Source organism: Manacus candei, unplaced genomic scaffold, assembly GCF_025592945.1.
Source record: "Manacus candei isolate 608988 ecotype Guabito, Panama unplaced genomic scaffold, ASM2559294v1 h1tg000063l, whole genome shotgun sequence".
Classification (NCBI taxonomy): domain Eukaryota; kingdom Metazoa; phylum Chordata; class Aves; order Passeriformes; family Pipridae; genus Manacus; species Manacus candei.
In genome coordinates this window covers 4,192,890-4,213,340 of record NW_026138111.1, presented here as the reverse complement: position 1 = coordinate 4,213,340, position 20,451 = coordinate 4,192,890, and the positions used below count along the sequence as shown (strand labels likewise).

Below are 20,451 nucleotides of genomic sequence, written 5' to 3'. Positions count from 1 at the left end.
CCTTCTGACACCAGCTCCAGACAGCAACCAGCTCTTCCTTCAAGTTCGTGCAGGCTTTGGTTCAAGTTTTGAGGATGATTTTCAGGCTGTGCCTCAAAGCTCCTGCAAGGCAGAGCTATGGGACGGGAATGTGTCTGGGAGGAGGTGGCCACCCTTGGAAGTGACAAACCCAAGAGCAACACAAAGGTGCCTTCTGTTGCCAATCCTGGTCAAAGTCTTGCTTCAAATTCTTGCTCAGATGGCTACTTCATAAAGGCAAAAATGTTCAGTTTCTAAGTCTTTCTGGGCACTTTTGGAAAAAAGGGTAATTAAGGATTTATCAGGTTTTTTGGTAACCTTTGTGCCTTGAAGCACAGTGATGCCTTGGATGTACTGTAGAGATTTAAAAACCACGATTTTAATACATTTTGGTAAATACACATAAAATATGAAAATTTAACATCAAAGAATATGCATCAAATGCAGTTCTCATTTACATTACAGACTAAAGAGAATTCAGAATAATTTTAGTAACTGGGACATCAGTGATGCTATAGCTGAATGAATATAGCATAAAGGATCTTATTTAAAGTTGAAGTATATTCTTTTAAATTACTTCTTTAAATATCGTAATAAAAAGCTGTAATAAACATAATTCAATAGAATGTTTCTGTAAGCTTTCTTTTCTCTTAAATAGTTTTACGCCTATATAGGTATCTAAACAAATGGTCTATACATTATTTTTATATCACAGGATTAATACAGAGCCATCAATGACTTCCAACTTAGGCTTTTATATTTCACCTCTGTATTGCCATGGCATTTCCACAGCATGCTGCAATGCCAGGAATTTCTCCTTTTAGCGCACTCCTTTTTCTCTCTGTGTATTCAAGCCTGCATGTTATTTGCTTTTACAAAATAAATCATTCTGTTCTCAGAAAACCTTGAAGATTACATTCTTCTATGAGTTGGAGAGTTATTTCACAAAATATCCTACTACTTTTTTAAAGCAACAAACCTGTGTTTAGTCTTTCTATAGGAATTTGCATTTTTCCATTTTTTTGAGAGTTTTCGTACGCAAGATATGTGTGTAAGGAGGATTGGCTGCACTTATGCAGTGGATCATCAGCAAGTGCTTTCTGTAGTGTCCTTTAGAGCATCTGATGTGTGTGTGTGCTTTGTGTGGCATATCCAATACACTGAGGGAATTTTCTGTCTTGGATGATGTATACGATTTTTTTTCCAAAAGAAACACATTGTAGAGCATTTAAAGTATTAAGGAGGGTGTATTCACATAATCTTGCCTGATACTTACAGCTGATAAATCATAGAGTCACAGAATATTCTGAGTTGGAAGGGACCGCAAGGATCATCGAGTCCAGCTCTTAAGTGAATGGCCTGTATGGGGATCGAACCGTGACCTTGGTGTTATTAGCACCATGCTCTAACCAACTGGAAACAGGAAGATATTTATCAAGTGATTTTCACAGCATTTCATGTAAAATGTTAAAGTGAGAATATGGGAACATCAGTGCTGAATCAGAAAAGCTCTAAGCACAGACTGGAAGTTGAATTCAAGGCTGTATGGTTTATAACTTCAGAGTAATGTGCAGAGCAGGTCCATCCTCTGGAGCAGAGCCCAACCTGGATGGGGCGTGCATTTGTCTGGCTGCTGATCATAGCAGTCTTGGTTTGCTCTGCATTCTACCAGCTTAAATCATACCTGTCTGAGAGGCACCTGATGCTGATGTGAGAAGAAGAAAGGCAGCAAAGCTGGAGGACCAAAACAGTCAGGCTCCCCAGCTCACCTTGTCTCAGAGGTCACTACCTCTGGGGCAGTGGCTAAACCAGCTGCAAGCCATCACAGTTAACAGCCTGGAACAGAAAAGTGGTGCAGATCCAGGTCTGGATGCAGCAGTACTGCTGGCTGCAGCCTGCCGCCCAGTGTGGGACGCTTTGGCGTGGGAACCCGTGGGAGCAGGGCTGTGGGGGTGGCAACTGGAGCAAAACTTTCCGTTTAAATTTGCCTTTGTTTGTGAGTCACTGCCCACAGCTCCTGCTGCTTTTACTTTCCTGCAGGAATGCATTTTCACGGTTTTAACTGTGCTTGAATCAATCACAGAAGCAGAACCATAGAATGGTTGGGGTTGGAAGGGGCCTCTGGAGATCATCTAGTCCAACCCCCTGCTAGAGCAGGTTCACCTAGAACAGGGTGCACAGAACTGTGTCCAGATGGGTTTTGAATATCTTCAGAGGAGACTCCACAGTGTCTCTGGGCAGCCTGTTCCAGTGCTTTGTCACCCTCAAAGGAAGAAGGTTTTTCCTTATACTCAGATAGAACTTTCTGTGTTTCAGTCTCTGCCCATTGCCCCTTGTCCCGTTGATGGACAACACTGGAAAGAGCCTGTCCCAATGTAATTGTATAATCTGGTAGGGAATAATCATGCAAATGTTGAACTGTTGGAAATGCATTCCTTCAGCTGGCTGTGCTGAGTAGTTTTGCTCTACATTTGTTTGTCAGACACTGTTACTGGGTGAAATTCAACTATATATGCCACCTCCAGTTTCTCTGAACAGTTTTACTTGCAGGATGTGAACGTGCTTTATACCTTAGGAAGACACATGCCAAAACATAAATGTTAACTAATTAACTCACGTAGAGGGTTTAGCTTTCTGTACAATGATTAATTCAGCAGCTGCTTTTGTCCCAACTGCAGCATATTTTTTAAGTGAATATCCTCTGTGCATTACTTTTTTTAAATTGTGATTAATTCTCAGATTTTGGGCAAACACAGGATAAAAAGCCACAGCATACATACAAAGCAAGACACCTCATTCTTTAGTATTGCATTTAACACATCTTAATACATACTTTTAAGATTAATAAAGACAAAGCATTTAAGGGGGAAACAACTTCAGCAAGTGGCACACAGAATCCATAACTGTTGTGGAAAGTTAATATGCCCATCCCCAAAGGGTTCAGAAAATGGCCTTCATCTTCAGGATGCATGTGTGGGAAAAGGTAGAAGCAATCTATATGCTGTCTGTATTCTGCTTATTCTTGGTTTAAATGTTTGGAGAGCTTTATCATGAGGTCAGCTATACCCTGCCTCTGCCGTGAGCAGCAAAGCCAAATTCATTGAATATGAAGGTACAAACATTGATCTGTTTACACAATTTTCAACCATAGTGAAACTATTTACACATATTTTGGTTGACAGGGAATGTGTAGGTTTTTTAACCTCTTCCATAAAGAACTGATTGTCACCAGCTTTATATTTGTCACCCAGTTTGGAAGCAGCCAAGGAATCTGAAAACCAAACCAATGTTGTTGGATATTTGCAAGAGGATTGCTTGGCAAATCATATCCTGCACACCCCTGAAAATTCATGCTTGAAAGAGGATGTGGCATCCTTACCCCCCATCAATGACGGTCTTGTACCTCAGTTTCAGAGGGGGTCGGTGCAGCAGTTTGGAAGCAGCTTAACCTGTAGCAGAACCACTTGGATAGCTGAATGTCACAACTTGTTGCTGGGGTGAGGTGTCACCTTCCCTGATGTTTTTCTCTCCTCTTGCAGGAGAGTACTGTGAGGTGAACGCGCGCTCGGGCCGCTGTGCTCCAGGGGTGTGTAAGAACGGAGGAACCTGCGTGAACCTGCTGATTGGGGGCTTCAAGTGCGAGTGCCCCCCGGGCGAGTATGAGCGGCCCTACTGCGAGATGACCACCAGGAGCTTCCCCCCACAGTCCTTTATCACCTTCAAGGGGCTGCGGCAGCGCTTCCACTTCACCGTCTCCCTCATGTAAGTCCCAACAGGGAAGGGTTCTGTGGCTGGTGGCTTCTCATTTGAGCTTGGGGCTGTTTGTTACACACTGCCACCCACCAAAGGCCTACCTGTGAAGGTCATTTGGGGCATTTCTGACAGCGACTCCTGTGAGCAGGGCACGGGCATGTTATTTGAAAGCATTTGATTTCTACCCTGCTGAGGATGCTGCTGAGTTGCTTTCCCTGTTGTAACTCACAACTTTCCCCATTGTAACTCAGCTCTATGGAGCAGGGAGAGGGGACATGAGGACTCTCTGGCCAGCTTTCAGCAGCCCTCAGCTGCAGAAATGCTGAGGTGTGTGTTGGGTTTGACACTTTTCCTAGTTGGGCCTGTGGCCTCCTGATCTTCAGACTGGCTGCAGAACCAAACCATTTGTACTGCTTGCTTCAGAGTGCTCTTCTCATCTTCTGTTTCCCAGCCTGTGAGAGGACCTGGGCGTGTCAGGTCACGGCTGAGCACAGGCTAGTCCTCCTCAGCTCCTTGCTCTCGGTTGGTTCCCAGCCTTGGGCTTGTGACAACCCCCACTGATTCAGCTCCTCGCCTTGCTCCTCCTGACCTTCACACCCAAGTCCTGCTTCTGGTCCCATCCTGGCTGCCAGGCACAAGAAGTCTCATCCCCGTCCCATCTGCCCTGTACACCCATGTTGAGCAGTCTTCTTCTGGCCTGTTTGTCACTTTTCCCCTGAGGGCGCTCAGGGAGGCAAGGGGTAGCAATGATACCAGCCACACTGCATGGACTAGGGTTCTCCCTCCCCTCTTCTGGAGAAGACTTCTTGGGTCAGGCATAGGGCTTGCCTGGTGTGGAGCCAGAGCTCCAGGTGCACACATGCCTCTTCTCTGGGGAGGGGGTGTGTTTGCAGCTTTCCCATGGTTTAGCTGGTCAGGATTGACCTTTGGTTTTCCCTAACAGTTGACTGTGAGTAAACAGCACGAAATGTGTTAGTCCTGACCCCAAAGGGCAGGGCTGGGGATTTGTTAAGAGGTACAACAGCAGCTGCAAGGACAGATGTGTTTGTGTGTCTGTCCAGAGAAAGTAAAGTGCTCAGGGAGGACACCTTCAGGTATGTGTCCCATCCAGCACCCAGTCGTTTTACATCTGTTTTACATCTGTCAGGCCACTTCTTTCCAGCATATTTTTCAGTTCTGTCCTTTAGCATAGTTTACTTTCCTGAACTAAGATGCCAGAGAGACTCCCCATGTAATGCTTCTTTTAATACAGGTAAGTAATTCCCTATTCCTGGAAGCATTCAAGGCCAGGTTGGATGGGACTTTGAGTAACCGGGTCTAGTGGAAGGTGTCCCTGCCCAAGGACACCTGGTTGAAACTAGATGGTCTTTAAGGTCCCTTCCAACCCAAACCATTCTATCATTTTATGATTCTATCATTTTATCTTTTTTCTGCCTTAATCCTAAAACCTGAAACTTTATGGAATCTTGATATTTTGGTTAAATCAGAAAGCACAGACATGGTTTGCACATGAGCCAAGGTAAGGGAGAATTGTGCCCATGAAGATTGTTTTAGAGCATCAGAGCTAAGTACACGGAAAAACTTAGCAAAAAAACAGAGCAAAAGGCTCTGTTGGACTTGTCAGACTGTACAGTGAGTGCAAACAAAGGAGCGGTCTGGGCTAGCTGCCAGCATGAATTGCCTCCACTACCCTTGACTTGTCCCCTCAGCCATGAGGTGTCATTTTTCAGGCTTTCAGGAAGAGATCTTTGATGTTTAGGGTACTTCAAGTTAAAGTGACTCAAATGCTCTGTTATTGAGCAATAGCAAACTACTGTACCAAGATAGGGCTTACACCAGGGTTTCTTCACCGCCTTTAGAACCACGATGGCATATTTAGTCACGAGGTAAACACCACTTAGTCCACCGAATATGATTATAAGAAGTCTAGACCATCATGGAGTTTATCCCACACTGTCTAGAATAGCAACCCATTTAGCTTTACATACCAGAAGTTCACTTTTATTTACACTTGTTATCTCTTTGGCTTTTATTATCATTCAGTGCAAGTGGAAAACGTTATGTGAGGATAAGCAAGAATTAGCAGTTTGACTAGATGATGATTTGTCTATATATATTTTGTGATTTGGGAACACTGGTAAAATCCCAAGGTGTCTGTCTTCCCTCAGCCTTAACTGACTCATGACCCATTTCTGGCAAAGAGCAGGATGTTTGCATTGTTCAGTCTCATAACTAAAATGTGATTTTTTTTAAAGTATTTATGTAACTGACCAGGCATGTCTTTCTGCTCCCAACATTGTACATTTTCCTTGCTTAATTCCAACACTTACTACTCCTTCTCTCCAAGAGACACTGTCAGTTGGGACGTTTTCTCATTATTTATTCAAAATTCTCTAAGGAAGTATGTTTTGTTTCCTATATCATGAGATTAAAAATATCCCTTCTATTAAAAAACAGTATCTTTCCCACAGTTAGTGATAACCAAACAAGTTCAAAGGCAGTAGTGCTTTAACTATGAGTATGATACAAAAGATGGAACTGACCAAGGAGTAAAGAAATATACAAAATAGCATAATAATTGAATAGTTTAACAAATAGTAGTTTCATACTTAAAATTATGATAGAGAATTGTAATCGTATGAGAAAAATATGTTCAAACAGAACTAAGGTTCCTGTTTTTGCTAATCAGATTAAATCTTTCTGCCCACTGAAGAAACATATTACTCCCAATTATAAGAATAATATTATTCCCATTTCCTTTGCTAATATATATTCTGGATAGCTCTGGTCAAAATATTTTGATGAAGCAGTTATCCCTGGAAAAATATAGTCTTGGGAAATGTTTTACAGGAACTGTATTCCTTTGGATGAAATGTTTGATGGTGAAAAGTGAAAACTAAATCCATGTTTTGATAATACTGAAGTATTTCAATGGTATTGTCATAATTAATTTAGTTTGCCTTCTACTTGTATAATATTATTCTGTATTATGTTAAACAAATTTAGAAATAAACATGTATAGCAAAACCGATTAAAAGTAATCAAAACAGTCATATAATATTTTGATGGACTATAACACATATTCTTTGAAATTTGTATTTTACTGGAAATGTCAAAATTTTGACTTCTGTTTTCTGAACCAGAACAATTAATTGTCCTTCAAAGATATTAAAAAATCCATAAATAAAATTTCCCATTTCCATGTAGCTCAAATTCTGAAAGGTCTCTACTCAGTGTGATCCACAACATACACATCTGACAAACAACTTTTGTTAAAAAATATTCTTTGGTTTTGAAACCAAATACCGCTTCTTTCACATTCTCTGAATGCAGGTTTTGTTGCATCACATGAGAGTCTTGCTAGTAGATGGGACATGACAGGTATAAGAACAATTTCTTCTGTCCATGGAAGACAGTTTTCATTAGCTGTGCTCAGCATTTGATTCATTAGTAGGAAAAGTGGGTTAATTTAAATCAGGCATATTTCCTGAAGTTCAAGATACAAAATCAGATTACACTGCCATTGGGAAACACAAGAAATTCCCATGGTTTCTCTCTTTTTCTCTCTTTATCTAATATTAATCTTTGTAAAAATGTTTATGTAAAGTGTAATAATATTTTTTGCATTTCTAAGTAGATGAAAGCTGTGTGCAACTCTCCAGAGATATTAGGATTCAATTAAAAATTATAAAATACGACATGGAGAAATTTGCAAAAAATGTTCTGTGTTGACAAAAAACTCCCAAACAGGCTTTATTAAAAGTGGAGTGTGCCCTTTTTCTACAAGATAGGTGTGAAATATAAAACCAAACCCCACCTATTTGTGCTGATTTAGTGGAATCATTTAAGTGTTTATTTTCCCTCCTCCAATTGGCTGACCTGTTAATTGATGAACCCTGATTGTCTACATGGTGTTATTAAAGTAACTCTTATCTTTCTTTTCCCTTGCCTCCCCATCAGGTTTTTTTTAATCAGTTGATGACTCTCCTTGTACCCTGTAGACAGCAAGCAGTCAGCAAGTATCCCCCCTTTGATGTGAAAATGCTTTCTAGCTTTCGGATTGTTTGCAGAGTGTAGTAAGTGCTACTGTTTGTCAAGGGTCAGATACCGACGCTGCATCTTGTGTCTGCCTAATTTTAGCCCTTGTGAGGGTCAGCATCCATAGCAGATCTCTGAAGAGTAGATTTCTCTAATTTCCATCTTGCTTGCCTTGTTGATTGTGAAAAAGTAGACTTATCCCGTTGCTGACTCCTCAGTTTTACAATTTTCTGTCTGAAGAGATATTCAAAGGCTCGTTTATCTGCTGAACACAATGCCACCTTTCTCCTGGGTGACTTGACCGTCGGTCTTTAATCCATAAGCCGTTAAGCATGAACTAACCGCACGTCTCTGTGTTCTAGGTTTGCAACCAGGGAGAGGAACGCTCTCCTCCTCTACAATGGGCGTTTCAATGAGAAGCATGACTTCATTGCCTTGGAGATCATTGAGGAGCAGATCCAGCTCACCTTCTCTGCAGGTGAGGTCTTGCTTGAGTCGAGCGTTTCTGCCTGTGGTCAGGAGATCCTCTCAAGCCATTTGGAAATGCACTTCAGTGATTTTATATGGCTGTTTGCTGCCTCATTAATTTACTGGCTGATATTGCACAGTGAGCAACTGATGCCAGGTGTTGTAAAGTACTCCAGATTGTAGCGGTTTGTGGTGGGTACATTTGCTGTTGTAGGCAGGAGCTTGTCAACATATCAGTTATAAAAGCCAGAGTTTATGACTACTATAAAAGATTGGCACTAGCCTGAATGTTGGCCTCCAAGCTAATGTTTGCTTAAATGAGACTTCGTTTTATCACAGTGTGATAAATGTTGTGTGTTTATGCATTTTTATACTACACCATCAATGAAACATAGGTGCATAAATGTTATCTAAAGAGTCCACACGAGCCAAAGGAAAAGCTAGCAAAAGTGAAAACTGCCTGCCATTCATTAGGGATTGCTGAGGAGTACTGCTGTCACTGGAATGCATTTCTGCACTGCAGAAACACCTCCTCTTGGAAGAAATCATAAACAACAACGAATTTAGAACTTAGCTGCCCACTCATTGCTGTGGTGGACTAGGAAACAAGAAATGGAGGCTTTGGCATTCGCTGTGTTTATGCACTAGGACTAACAGTGTCTTCCAGTGCTTGTAGGAGAAGAGAGAGGGGAAGGCCAACAAGCAAAGCTCAGGGTGGCACATATCCCTGAGCCATAGCCTTCTCCCAAGGTAGACATTTCCTCCAGAAAACCAGCCCTGGCAGTAGCCAAGTTCTTCCTGACAAAAGTGTGATCAGAGCAAACCCTGACCACTCCAGCCTCAACAGAGGGTTGCTTCTCAAGTTAAAAAGCCCAAGTTTCATCCAAAACTTCATGCCCAGCTGTGCTAATTGCCATGACAAGGGATCTCAGGGGAAGCTGGTATCATGCTGCTGTGCAGTGTGGTCAAAGCTCATTGAAGCCATCAGGAATCACTCCTAGGATGGCAGTAGGTTGAAGTCCCTCTCAGTGGACCTCTGGCATTCCTGCTTCAGCCCAAAAGCAGACCTGTGCATTCAGTGGCCAGGCTTTGATGACTTTATGAAAGCTCAGCAGTGCAGACAACCTCTAGTTGTCACAGGTTTAGGGTAGTTTTCCATTGAGACAGAAACAAATATCTGAGAAGGGCTGTTGTCCTGTAAGTCAAGTGGAGTAAGATATAGATGTAAGTGAGATGTTTGTGCCTCTGTACTGGCACATAATTCAGGAAATAATCCTGCTATTTCCCACTATCTGTATTCAGGATAGACGTGTGGGCTCAAGTCAATTCCTGTTTTATTTTTGTGGAATGTGAGATATTGCAAGCAGTAAAGCCATAGAAGCGAAGGCGCAGTCCATGCTGGTGTTGCAAACTCACTAACAGTGTTGGCTGCTTCCCTCAGACCCCATGGTGAATCCTGTGTGACCCCACTGATTTACCAGTGATGCTTAAGTGCATACTTGGGCCCTTTGGGTTGAAGGTATCTGGTTTCATTTCCCCTTTATTACCTTGGAGTTGTCCAAATTAGATTTTAAGGCAGGTTTTTGAATGGATTAGTGTAATGAAATAACATGCTGCAGTCAGAGAGATGTGCTTTCTTCTGTCGCTCTGCTCCACCTGTCTAAACTTGAACCAAATTGCTTGGAAGGTACCCTGAGGATGAATGGGGAAAAAAATAAATTCTACTTGCACTTATATGCATTTAAATGCAGAGCAACTCCTTTAAAATATATGAAACTAAATTTAGATTTGCACTGCTGCACCTGCAAACAGGTCTGGTCCTGTATGTTACAAATGGTATTTTCTTTGGAAGGAGAATGGCTTATGTTTTATAGTTTTAAGTGGCTTTTAACGAACAGTACAAGTTTTGGACACCTGATCTGACTGTTTTACCTGTCGCAACAACTTCTTCTCAGAAAACAAAGCAAAAGGATTGCAGAACGGTGAACTTCCTTATGCAGAAACTTGATAGCTGAATAAAAAGCCTGATTATTAGCACAGATTTTTTATCACTAAATGACAAAATCCATCACAGCAGGATGTCATACATGCTAAGCTGAAAATGTGTTGTTTAAATAAAAGAAATATATAAGATGGGGGTTAAAGGAGAGTAGGGGATGCAGGAGTAATACTTCACACAGGTATTTGTTGCAAATAGAGAGAAAGTATATTTTAAGCTCAACAATACTATGAACTTTGTTAGCTTACTGTTAAAAAAAAAACAAACACCAAAAAACAAAACAAAACAAAACAAAAAAACACCAAAGAAAGAGAAAGGAAAAAAAAAGTCAAAAGTTAGCAATCCTTTCTCTGTGCCAGGCCTATTATGTACTTTCGACATGAATGTTTATTTTGCTGCTACCTCGAAACAGATATGCCTGGTTACTGAGCTGGCTCTGCTGACTCAGTCCTGTCTTAAAAGCTTCAGCTTTCCAATTGCAAAGACTTGCTTTCAAATTTAAATACTGAAAGGCTGCCAATAATTTCATTAATCACTGGTAAAATTTTGCTGGGACCAAGGTTACCATGGGTTTTATATTAGAGTACTTTTGGATTTCACTTTTGCAGCTCTGTGAAGGAGTAGGCTTCCCTTCCTTGACAAAAGATCCCATCACAATGCTCATCATATTAAAAAAAAACTGCTTTTGGCAGAAATGCAAAAAAATTCATGCACATTTTTTCCTCATTCCTCATTTCCTCCTATATTTTTTATCAATAGCTGTATTTACCTACTGTGCTCTGCAGAAGCATGATAAAAAATAACATCATTCACCCAAATGTGCCAGAAGCTGGTATTTGTGCACTAGAATAACTCTGTGAAATTGGGGATGTTTACTGTCTCGCAGGACAAAACCCTAAATTCCTCCATGATGAAGCAAGGTGGCTGCACCCTGCACCCAACGAGAGTCTCTCCATGTTTCTTGCAGTGATGGTGACTTATTTTTAACTTCTTCCTGTTTTTCCAGGGGAGACAACTACTACAGTGGCACCGCTCATTCTGGGAGGGGTCAGTGATGGGCAGTGGCACTCGGTTCAGGTGCAGTACTACAATAAGGTAAGACTAATTGTGTTGGTGATAATTGTATTAGTTGTAAAGTAATGGAGGCATGGGTCATCTAGCCCTGAGTTGATGTATGCAGGTGACCTGAATTTTATTTATTTAACCAGGCATATTGGTACAGCTCTGCACGAATTATACTGGTCTTGCTCACTTTGCCTGAGACAAAAAGCCCCTCAAGGGCTTTTGACCTAGTATGTCCTTTTCAGAAGTACTACCAGGGGAACCCTCAGGTACTTGGAACTATTTTAGTTTTGAGTTCTTTAAACCCTCACAAGTGTCAGTGTATCTAAAACAACTGCTTCACTGATTTGATCTTGTTAAAGAATTGTGCTATGCTGGAGCCTTCAGAGTAGTTAACTACAAACCACTACTGTAGAATTTTCTGAAGCAAAGCAAAATTCTTCCCTGTAGCTGTCCTTTCTTCAGTAAAATAACACGTTTAGCTTGCACTAGCTTCTCTGTTTTGGAAAATGTGGTTATATAATGGTTGACACCTTTCGGTTGTAAAGCACTGTCTTACTAAGTAATTTTTTTGTCTGCTATATAAAAAGATACACAATAGAAATGCAAAAAGTGTTGTTACATGCAGTCCATGGCACTCAGAGGTGGGCTTCAGGGTCCCTGTCCCACAGCTGCACCCGTGGTCACTGTCAAGAGCAGGTTCAGTCTGACTGAACCAAAAGGATTGCAGGGTCTCTGTGCAAAGCAGCCATTCCATGATGAACCAGAAAACAGGCTTTTAGGGTGTATGGTGTCACTATTTGCAGATAGATGTCAGAGCTCTTCAATAATCTTTAACAAAAATTACAGGATTCGTTTAGTGACTGAGAAGTGTTGCTTTTAAGTTTGACATGATAGCATTATGGGGGATCACATAAGGAAATAGAGGAGCATTGTTGGCTGTTAAAAAGGAAACAGGATACCGGTGTAGGAAGCTGAATGGAAGATGAAGGATTAATATGATCAGCAAGTTCTTTATTTCCCAGCGTTGCATCCTTTCATCACAGTTTGTGTGGCAGTTTGAACGAGAGGATTAAAATTTTCTTTTGACTCCTACATAGGGTCTCCTAGCCTAAGGATATTTTATTGAGGAAATAAAATCCTTTTTTATTACTTTCTTATTTTAAAACTTACTTTGTAAGTTTTATGCTTAATATACTTAATATTCTCTGTACTCTCTTGAGCCCAAAGAAATAGAAGGGAAACTTGGTGTGTTTCCATGTGGACATTGTGAGGCTCTTCCTTACAGTCTGCAATATGCTGTATTTCCTTGTCTGTGTATTTCTTAGTGGATCACTTCAGCAGAATGAACGGCACTTGCTGAGGCAGTGGAGGGACACTCCAGCTTTCAGTCTCCTGGGCACAGCTGCAGAGACAGCCACTGGAACAGCTCACTGAAGTGCCACTGAGCAGATAAGGGGCCTGAGCAGCCTCATGTCACTCTTTAAAAGGCAAAGAGATCTGGCACAGATGTTAAAAATAAACCCCTGCCTCATTTTCAGGGCTTGTTGTGGTTCAAACAGACTGGTGGGTGAACCATGTTAGTAGCTGGTGTTTTCTCATTGTTAACACGTGCTCCCTGTCACCATTTTCTTCTTCTGCCCCAGTTTTTCAAAGCAAAATGAGCCAGTCTCCATTGAATGGGAGGAAACTCTGGGCAGAGAGGGAGAGCAGAGGGAAACACCAGGAAACACCTCTGACTTAGCTGCCTTTGCCACTCACATGACATGAAAGTGATGAAAAGCAGGGTCACTGTGTGGAAAGCAGCACTGTGCCCTTTGCTGTCTGTGTGAGAGACCGAGGTCATCACCTTCCCCTTAGCAGTATTTATTCCAGAATGGTTAAATTTGGGCTGGAGAGGGGAGCTCACAATATTGAGTAAATGGCACAAGATATTCTAACCAGTATGTATTTAGCAGGCTCTCAGGACTTCCCAGCATAGCTGAGAATTGCATATGTTGCACCAGCTTTCCAGTAGTGAAAGAAGGAGTGGGTGCCACAGGGCAGTGGCAGCTGGAGGCAGCTCTGCAGTCCTGCCCACCGGGCTGCCCCCGCACCCTGCCCCAGGGTTAAGCCTTCTCCTAGGCTGGTATTTGTTTGTAAAGCAGTTTCTTGGCTACTTCATGTTTTAACAAAGCTCGAAGTAAAGTTCTTGTGAGGAGGTTGAAAAGACAGAGGTAATTTGGGGATTTGAGTTGTGCCAAGATAAATGGGATGCTGTGTCTAAACTTGATGCAGCTGAGATGTTTGAATAACAGTGTACCAAAATCTCATGAGTTTGCTTAAATTATACACGCATATTATTTTGCAAGTACTGCATCCTTCCGCTCTTTCCAAAATCCTACCACAGTGTCAGGTCATCATCCTGTCACTACTCAGCCCCTTTGCTCTGCTCAGACACTGTGCAGCCTTCCTGAGCAGGCAGAGCTCCCCTGAGTTCTCTCCCTCTTCCCTGCCTCCAGCTCATGTTTGATCCCCACTTCCAGCCCCTTCTGGACTCTCCTCCCTCCTGTCTGCCTGTCTCTCTCTGTCATGCTTTTGCAGCAGCATCCCATCCCTGGCAGCGGGGCCACAGGGGCTACCTCCACCAGTATCCTTGTGGGGTTCCTTGCCCCTTCTTCCATTCTGCTGTTTGCCTGGGAAGCTTCTGGTCTTTGCTCCTTTTTAGACATCTCTTCCCAATATTGTCCATGGGAAATGCATAATCATCATCCCACATACCCATAGAGATCCATTTTATTCATTTGTCTGTCTTGCACAAAAAAGCCCTTAAGGAGTTATTTATTCCTGTGTTTTCTTACCCCTCAGTTATGTTGAGTTTCATCTCTCTCTATCTGCCTTTTGCTCCATCAGCAGGTTTTCTTTATTTAATAAATATGATTACTTTGTCTATCCATTCATCAGTCCCTTCTTGTGTCACTTCTGTGCTTATTTTGCACAGTGAAAGCCATACAGACTTTTTGAACTTTTATTATTATTCACAGTCCTACAGCTGAGTGCTGCCAGGCTGCTTCTCCTGCTACTGGGGTTATTACAGCTGTACCTGTCCTCTTCCTACCCACCACTGTGTCCTTGGGCAGTGACAGGTTTCTTCAAGGTGGACCTTTTCCTCCTGCCTTAGAAAGTGAGACGTGGTAGTGCGGGTTGAAATAAAAGGCAATTCAAAAATTTCCTGTTGTGCTCACAGCAAGCGTTTGGGATCAGGTACTCCCTTAGCTTCATCCTTCTTTCTTAGTTCCTTTATTTGTAAAGCTTCTTTAAAGTATCTTATTTAAAACTAAGCTAGAAACCCTTCAGTTTATTTTCTTCTTTCTGCATTTGTATAGCATCTAGCAAGAAAAAAAAAAGGGTTCCATCTTTGGATCTTTCAGATAATGTAATTCACCTATGGAGTATTAGATTTCATCACAGCCCAGGTTAATTTTTCATCTTTAGTTTTTGAGGAGAATGGCTAACAGGCTTTGATACATAATCTAAATCACTTCAGTCCAAAGCAAATTTTTGTAGATGATTTTTCACAGCTCTGAAAGCTGTTCCTGCAACCTGAGTTGATCACGGTCAGATATGAGCAATGATCGAGTGGATTTGGCACCTGCAGCTCCATGGACAACATTTGACTGATCATCTAGGAGTGCATTACTTGGATGCAGGGGGCAGCTCTGGTGGGAAACTTCAGCAGCAGCTGTTTTCTTCATGCACACAGTTCTACAGCATCCTGGTGATGTGCGAAGTCACCCTGTGCCAATTCGGTTTGGTAATAACCATAATGAAACAAGAACTAAGTATAGAAGTGACTCCTGTAAATTATTTTCTGTACTCAGCTCAGAAGTGATGTGCTTGGTAATGTTTATCTTTAGTGTTGTTGAAAAATGTCGGTTTAGAATTAATGCATATCATGGAGGTCCCCTGTTGCTCAGGGACAACCATTGTAGCCTCATCGGTAAAAGGTGAGTCCAGAGCCAGCTTTGGTTTACTGTGTTTGCAGAGAGGCATTAAACCAGTTTGCTGTCAGCTCAAGTATTTGATACATTCTTACAAATCCTGGTATGTGCCAGCACTGTAAAACATTGCAGTAAGGAAACTGATTCTGGCAGAGGAGGCAGGAAAGCAATGTCATGTCATTTACTGTGTAGTGATGGCAATGGATGCTCCCTACATTGGAGGAGACAATCTGACACACTTGGTTTCAGTGGAAGTGCCTAAGGGAAGCACATGAAGCTTGTACTAAGTGTTGGCTCTATTGAATTTCTGGAAGGGAAAACACCAAGAGGGAAGAATTGGAAGTTATAAGAGAGCAGAAGTGAACTAGGAGTGTTTTATAATCATTCTCTAATTCATAGAATCATAGAATCAAACGGGTTGGAAAAGACCTCCAAGATCATCAAGTCCAACCCTTGATCCAACACCGCTGTGGTTACTAGACCATGGCACTAAGTGCTACATCCAGTCTCATCTTAAAAACCTCCAGGGACAGTGAATCCACCACCTCCCTGAGCAGCCCATTCCAATGTCTGATTACTCTCTCTGTAAAAAATTTCTTCCTAATATCCAACCTAAACTTCACCTGTCAGAGCTTAAGACTGTGCCCTCTTGTCCTACTGCTGCTTGCCTGGGAGAAGAGACCAACCCCCACCTGGCTACAACCTCCTTTCAGGGAGTTGTAGAGAGTGATGAGGTCTCTCCTGAGCCTCCTCTTCTCCAGGCTGAACAACCCCAGCTCCCTCAGCTTCTCCTCATAGGACTTCAGTTATATATTAGAAGTCTGTCAGCTTCCCAGTAGCAAATTATCAGTTTACCTGTTACTTGCTATTATAGATATTTGCTGTCAGCATGGGGAAGACAGGGAGGAAAGCATTCACTGACCTTGATAGCTCAAACACATTACTTTCTGGGATCCTGATCTTGCAACCATTAAAATCAATGGGAGGTACTGAATTAAAGGTGACCTGCGTGTGACCTGCTTTCTGAAGAGGTGTGTATATATATATATATACATTGATAAGAAATTTAGGGGAAATGGGATTTTAAAAATTATTTTGGAAGGAAACGTGAGGGAAGGTCTAGATTTCAGCCTGACAAATAAAACTGATAAAAAGTAGTAGAAACAACCTGCGGCTTGTTCACAGGATAGCTGACGTGATAACAATGTGAGTTGCCCTATTTGCCTCCTAAATGTACTTCCTTTCCACACAATGAGAATATAGCCAGCCTCTGATGGAGTTTGATCCTCATCCTTTGGCTCTCCTGAGCCTGCCAGCATGAGTGGCGGTAGGTTTAGCCATACTTGTTTGGAATAGGAGCAAAACCATGTTTGATGGTAATGACGCTCAGTATCAATGATATCACATGAATTATTTGTCATTCATTGTGCATACAGGGTCATGATGATTGTAGGCAGTGCTTGGGACAGAAGACTTTACTGAGCCCAGTAGTGAGTAATGTTTTTAATTAAGTGAAAACTTCAAGCCATTCTCCCAAACTTCTGATAGAAATGCAATTTTGTTCAGAATTTGAGATATACCATCAAACTTATGTTAATGTTTTACCTGACTCATTACCTCAGGGTAGAATTCATCATTTGGCACAACATAAAAATGTTTTGCGTATGGACATGTTCCTTTAATTATAGAGGGCATGTACATGTATATTTATGTGCTCCTTATCTTATGTGTTACTTATACATATATGACATCAAAGTTGCTTAAGGACGTTACTGTTCTGTAGGCAGAAGGTCCTTCTGCATCTGCTTAAGGGAGCATAGGATAATTTTACCTCAGTGACAGAAAACCTGAGAAGAGCAGAGAGAAACAAGCTGTCACTGAGTGTCTGATGTGCAGTGCAGTAATTTCTGGGGATTTGGATGAACAAAGCCTTGAATGACTCACAGAATGACTCACAAAAGTAACAACTGAAAGACCAGGCAGTATGTGTGCGTGAGAACGTCTTCCATGGTCAAGAGGTATAAAATGATGGGAGAGTATCTCCACTGTACTGTTCTCTTGAGCCTGCAGTCTCCCAGGATGAGATATTCAGGACAAATATTACTCTTTTTCCATAACTGGGATAAGGTTTCTTCTCATATCTGGTAATCAACAGTAAGCTGCTGTTCTTTCACACCTTCCTTGCATGTCTTCAGACTGAAGAGCGCCATGGTTGTTGTTTCAGATACTTGACTGTCTTAGGAGTAGCCCACTCTTTCAGGGGTTCCATCCCTGTGCACTTCCCACCCAGCAGAACCCAGATCTGCATTTAGCCTGAAGACAACTGCTGCAGAAAACAGGCAAATTCTTCTGTTAGAGATAAACTTGAAAGAAATGAGGGCTGCTTAGTGTTGATCTTTGGTGTGTTGTGAATTCAAAGCACAGGAGGTGCATTGCTCTCATAGACTCATTTATGCATTCAAAAATCTCCTGCCTGTGGTGAGTGGTGGTTTCTCTTGAGTTAACTGGCCTTCATCTGGGGCAAGCTGTGGCTTGAGTATCACTGAAGACTGAGCTAATACTGTAGAGATTTAGCTCTCAGCCCACTCATGCACTAGAATTTACCAGTACCTTCCCTTCCCAGGGAGTTTTATCCCTCATCCACTGGCTGAAAGCTGTTTCCAGGTGCCAAAACACCCTCTATTTCAGTGCCAAGTCCCGCACTGTAATTTATTTTCCATACCTCAGGTGCCTGCTGCAGCTCTCCCCTTGTGCTTGCTCCGCCGGCGGGTGAGTGGGTGGAAAGGCGGCTTTCTCCCTTACCTGTGGGTTCCTCTGCCAAAACTGATCCTGAAGAGTTATTTGCCCATGCCCATACAGCTGTGCTATGGTGCCAGCACACCTTATTTTTTGAAGCCTGCATCCACAAATCCTCCATACTGTGGATCACTAGTAGTGCCCACAGAGTGGTTGTTGATGCCAGGGGTAGCAATATGTCTGGGCAAAAACAATGAACTCCATACCTGGGACACCTCAGTGAGCCCCATTTGGTCATGTGATCTGAGTGGTGGCTCTCTAGCACTGGTGGACAGAGCTCGTGTGCCTTGCTGTGCTCCAGACAGAGCTACGGGCAGCTGAGGGTCTTGATGATGTGGGTTTGGGACTACTGTCAGCTCAAGTGGGATGAAGCTGTTTGCAACAGAGCTGTTTGAACAGATCCCATCTGCACTTCCTTGGGACTCGAGATGAAAGGTAAGGAAGGGCAGGGTCCTGGAGGAAAAGTCAGGAAGAAAAAGCAACCCCAGGCCAGGTCAGGGCTTCACTTGATGCTGTTCCTGTAGCTAGTCAGGTAATATGGTGGACAGAAAGAGGAATGTCATATGGAAGCTCTGTGAATATAAATGTCCAAAGAGGCATAAATTGAGAGTATACCTGAAGATAGTATCTGTCAGTGCTCTTACTGTTAAAATAAAACAAAAAACATCTGCAGGTCTGTTCTGAACTCCATGCACACTCTTCATCTCCATGTGCAATTTTTGTCATGCCCAAGTGTACTGGTTTTGGCTGGGGTAGAGTGGACTTTCTTCACAGGAGCTAATATGGGCTATGTTTTGGATTTGTGCTGAAAGTAGTGTTGATAAGACAGCGATGTTTTCATTACTGCTGAGAAGTGCTTGCACTACCTCGCCTTTTCTGCTCCTCAGGCTGCCCCACCTGATGGAGGCTGGAGGTGCACAAGGAGTTGGGAGGGGACGCAGCTGACTCCAGCTGACCACAGGGGTATCCCATGACAGAAGGGAAGAAGAGGGAAGGGGTGGGTGTTCACAGTGGTGGCATTTGTCTTCCCAAGTCAGTGTTACTCATGATGGAACTCTGCTTTCCTGTGTGCACAGCTTTTACCTGTTAAATTGTCTTTATCTCAACCCACAAGTTTTCTCACTTTTACCCTTCCGATTCTGTCTCCCATCCTGTTGTGGGGAAAGTGAGCAAGCAACTGTCTGTTCTCCAGGCTTAGCTGCTTGCTGGGGTTAAACCATAACACTAAGCAAGAAATAAGCACTTTGCAATAGGCCTGTTGTTCAGCAGCTTCAGGATACAGACTGTCTACAATGGGCAGGAGAAAAGACCTCGAGATAAAAAATGCAATGTTTTCCTGACAAGCTTGGATATGTAAATGGAAGGTTGTTGGATTTTGAGTTTGTTGAGTGTTTGTATTTTGGGATCAGGGAGGAGGAGCATCCCCCCATTTTCTAAATTAGGAAGAAAAATCAGCCAGTTTCTTTGCTTGACTTTTTTGCACAGACACCTTCCAGATCCCTAGTCCAATGGCAGCTTCTGATGTAGCAAAAGGAAAAGGGTGGATAAATGTACAAACTTAACAGACAGCCCGATGAACCCATTGAGCTCCCAAGGGAGATGTGAGCATGGAAGCAGCAGCCTCAGGAAGCAGGAACTAGGAGTGTGCAGCAGCCAGCAGGGCCCACCAGCAGGTGTAGAGGGGCAGTACACTGCAACAAGGGTGGCACAAATTCACCTTAGATGTGTCGTGTCCTGCTGGAGCATGCCTGGTTCATATGAGCACCTGCCTCAGCTGACTGCATAGCAGGCATAAGCTCTTGGGTTCAGTCTTGTACAATCTCTGCATTTTCTCATACTCTTACGTGCATTATGACTGCCGCTCATTAGCAGAATTACCTTTAAGATTATGTTTATAGCAAATTCTAACATTCGTCACTGCCTTTGTTTTACCAGAGCCTCTGTTTTGATTCTGGGAGCTTGTGTCACACAACTGCCTTACGGTGACCAGAGCCAGAGCATGACTGAAAGACTTGAGGAGGCATACACAAAACTTCCCTTTTAAAAACTCAGATCCACTCCTGTTCTCCCACCCAAGACCCAGCTGGGACCATATTTTATATGGCCACGAGTCACTGGGGTAGTGACAGATACCCCTAAAAAATTAGGGTGAACTGGTGCAATTGTGTGCAACTGGAAGCTTGGTGGCTTCAATCCAAGGGCACAAGCACAAATGGCACAGGCAGTCGCCGGCAGTGGGAGTGGTGCTGGTCAGTGTTGGAGAGGTTAATGTAGCACTTTGTTTTGAATAGGGTGGGATGAGCACAGCAACCTCTGACGGTCTGCTGCAGAGACAAG

General features: G+C 42.6%; 2 protein-coding genes across 6 annotated transcripts in view; one reads left to right on the top strand and one right to left on the bottom strand.

Annotated features, from left to right (window-relative positions):
• The window catches only part of TRMU (tRNA mitochondrial 2-thiouridylase), a 376,674-nt gene that overhangs the window by 273,273 nt on the left and 82,950 nt on the right, over window positions 1–20,451 (bottom strand). The window lies entirely within an intron of this gene.
• The window catches only part of CELSR1 (cadherin EGF LAG seven-pass G-type receptor 1), a 169,153-nt gene that overhangs the window by 86,270 nt on the left and 62,432 nt on the right, over window positions 1–20,451 (top strand). For all 5 annotated transcript variants that reach the window (XM_051805168.1, XM_051805172.1, XM_051805169.1 and 2 more), the window contains exons 3-5: window positions 3,558–3,780; window positions 8,172–8,287; window positions 11,283–11,371. In XM_051805168.1, coding sequence (XP_051661128.1) covers window positions 3,558–3,780; window positions 8,172–8,287; window positions 11,283–11,371 — 428 coding nt within the window. The remainder of the gene's footprint in view (window positions 1–3,557; window positions 3,781–8,171; window positions 8,288–11,282; window positions 11,372–20,451) is intronic.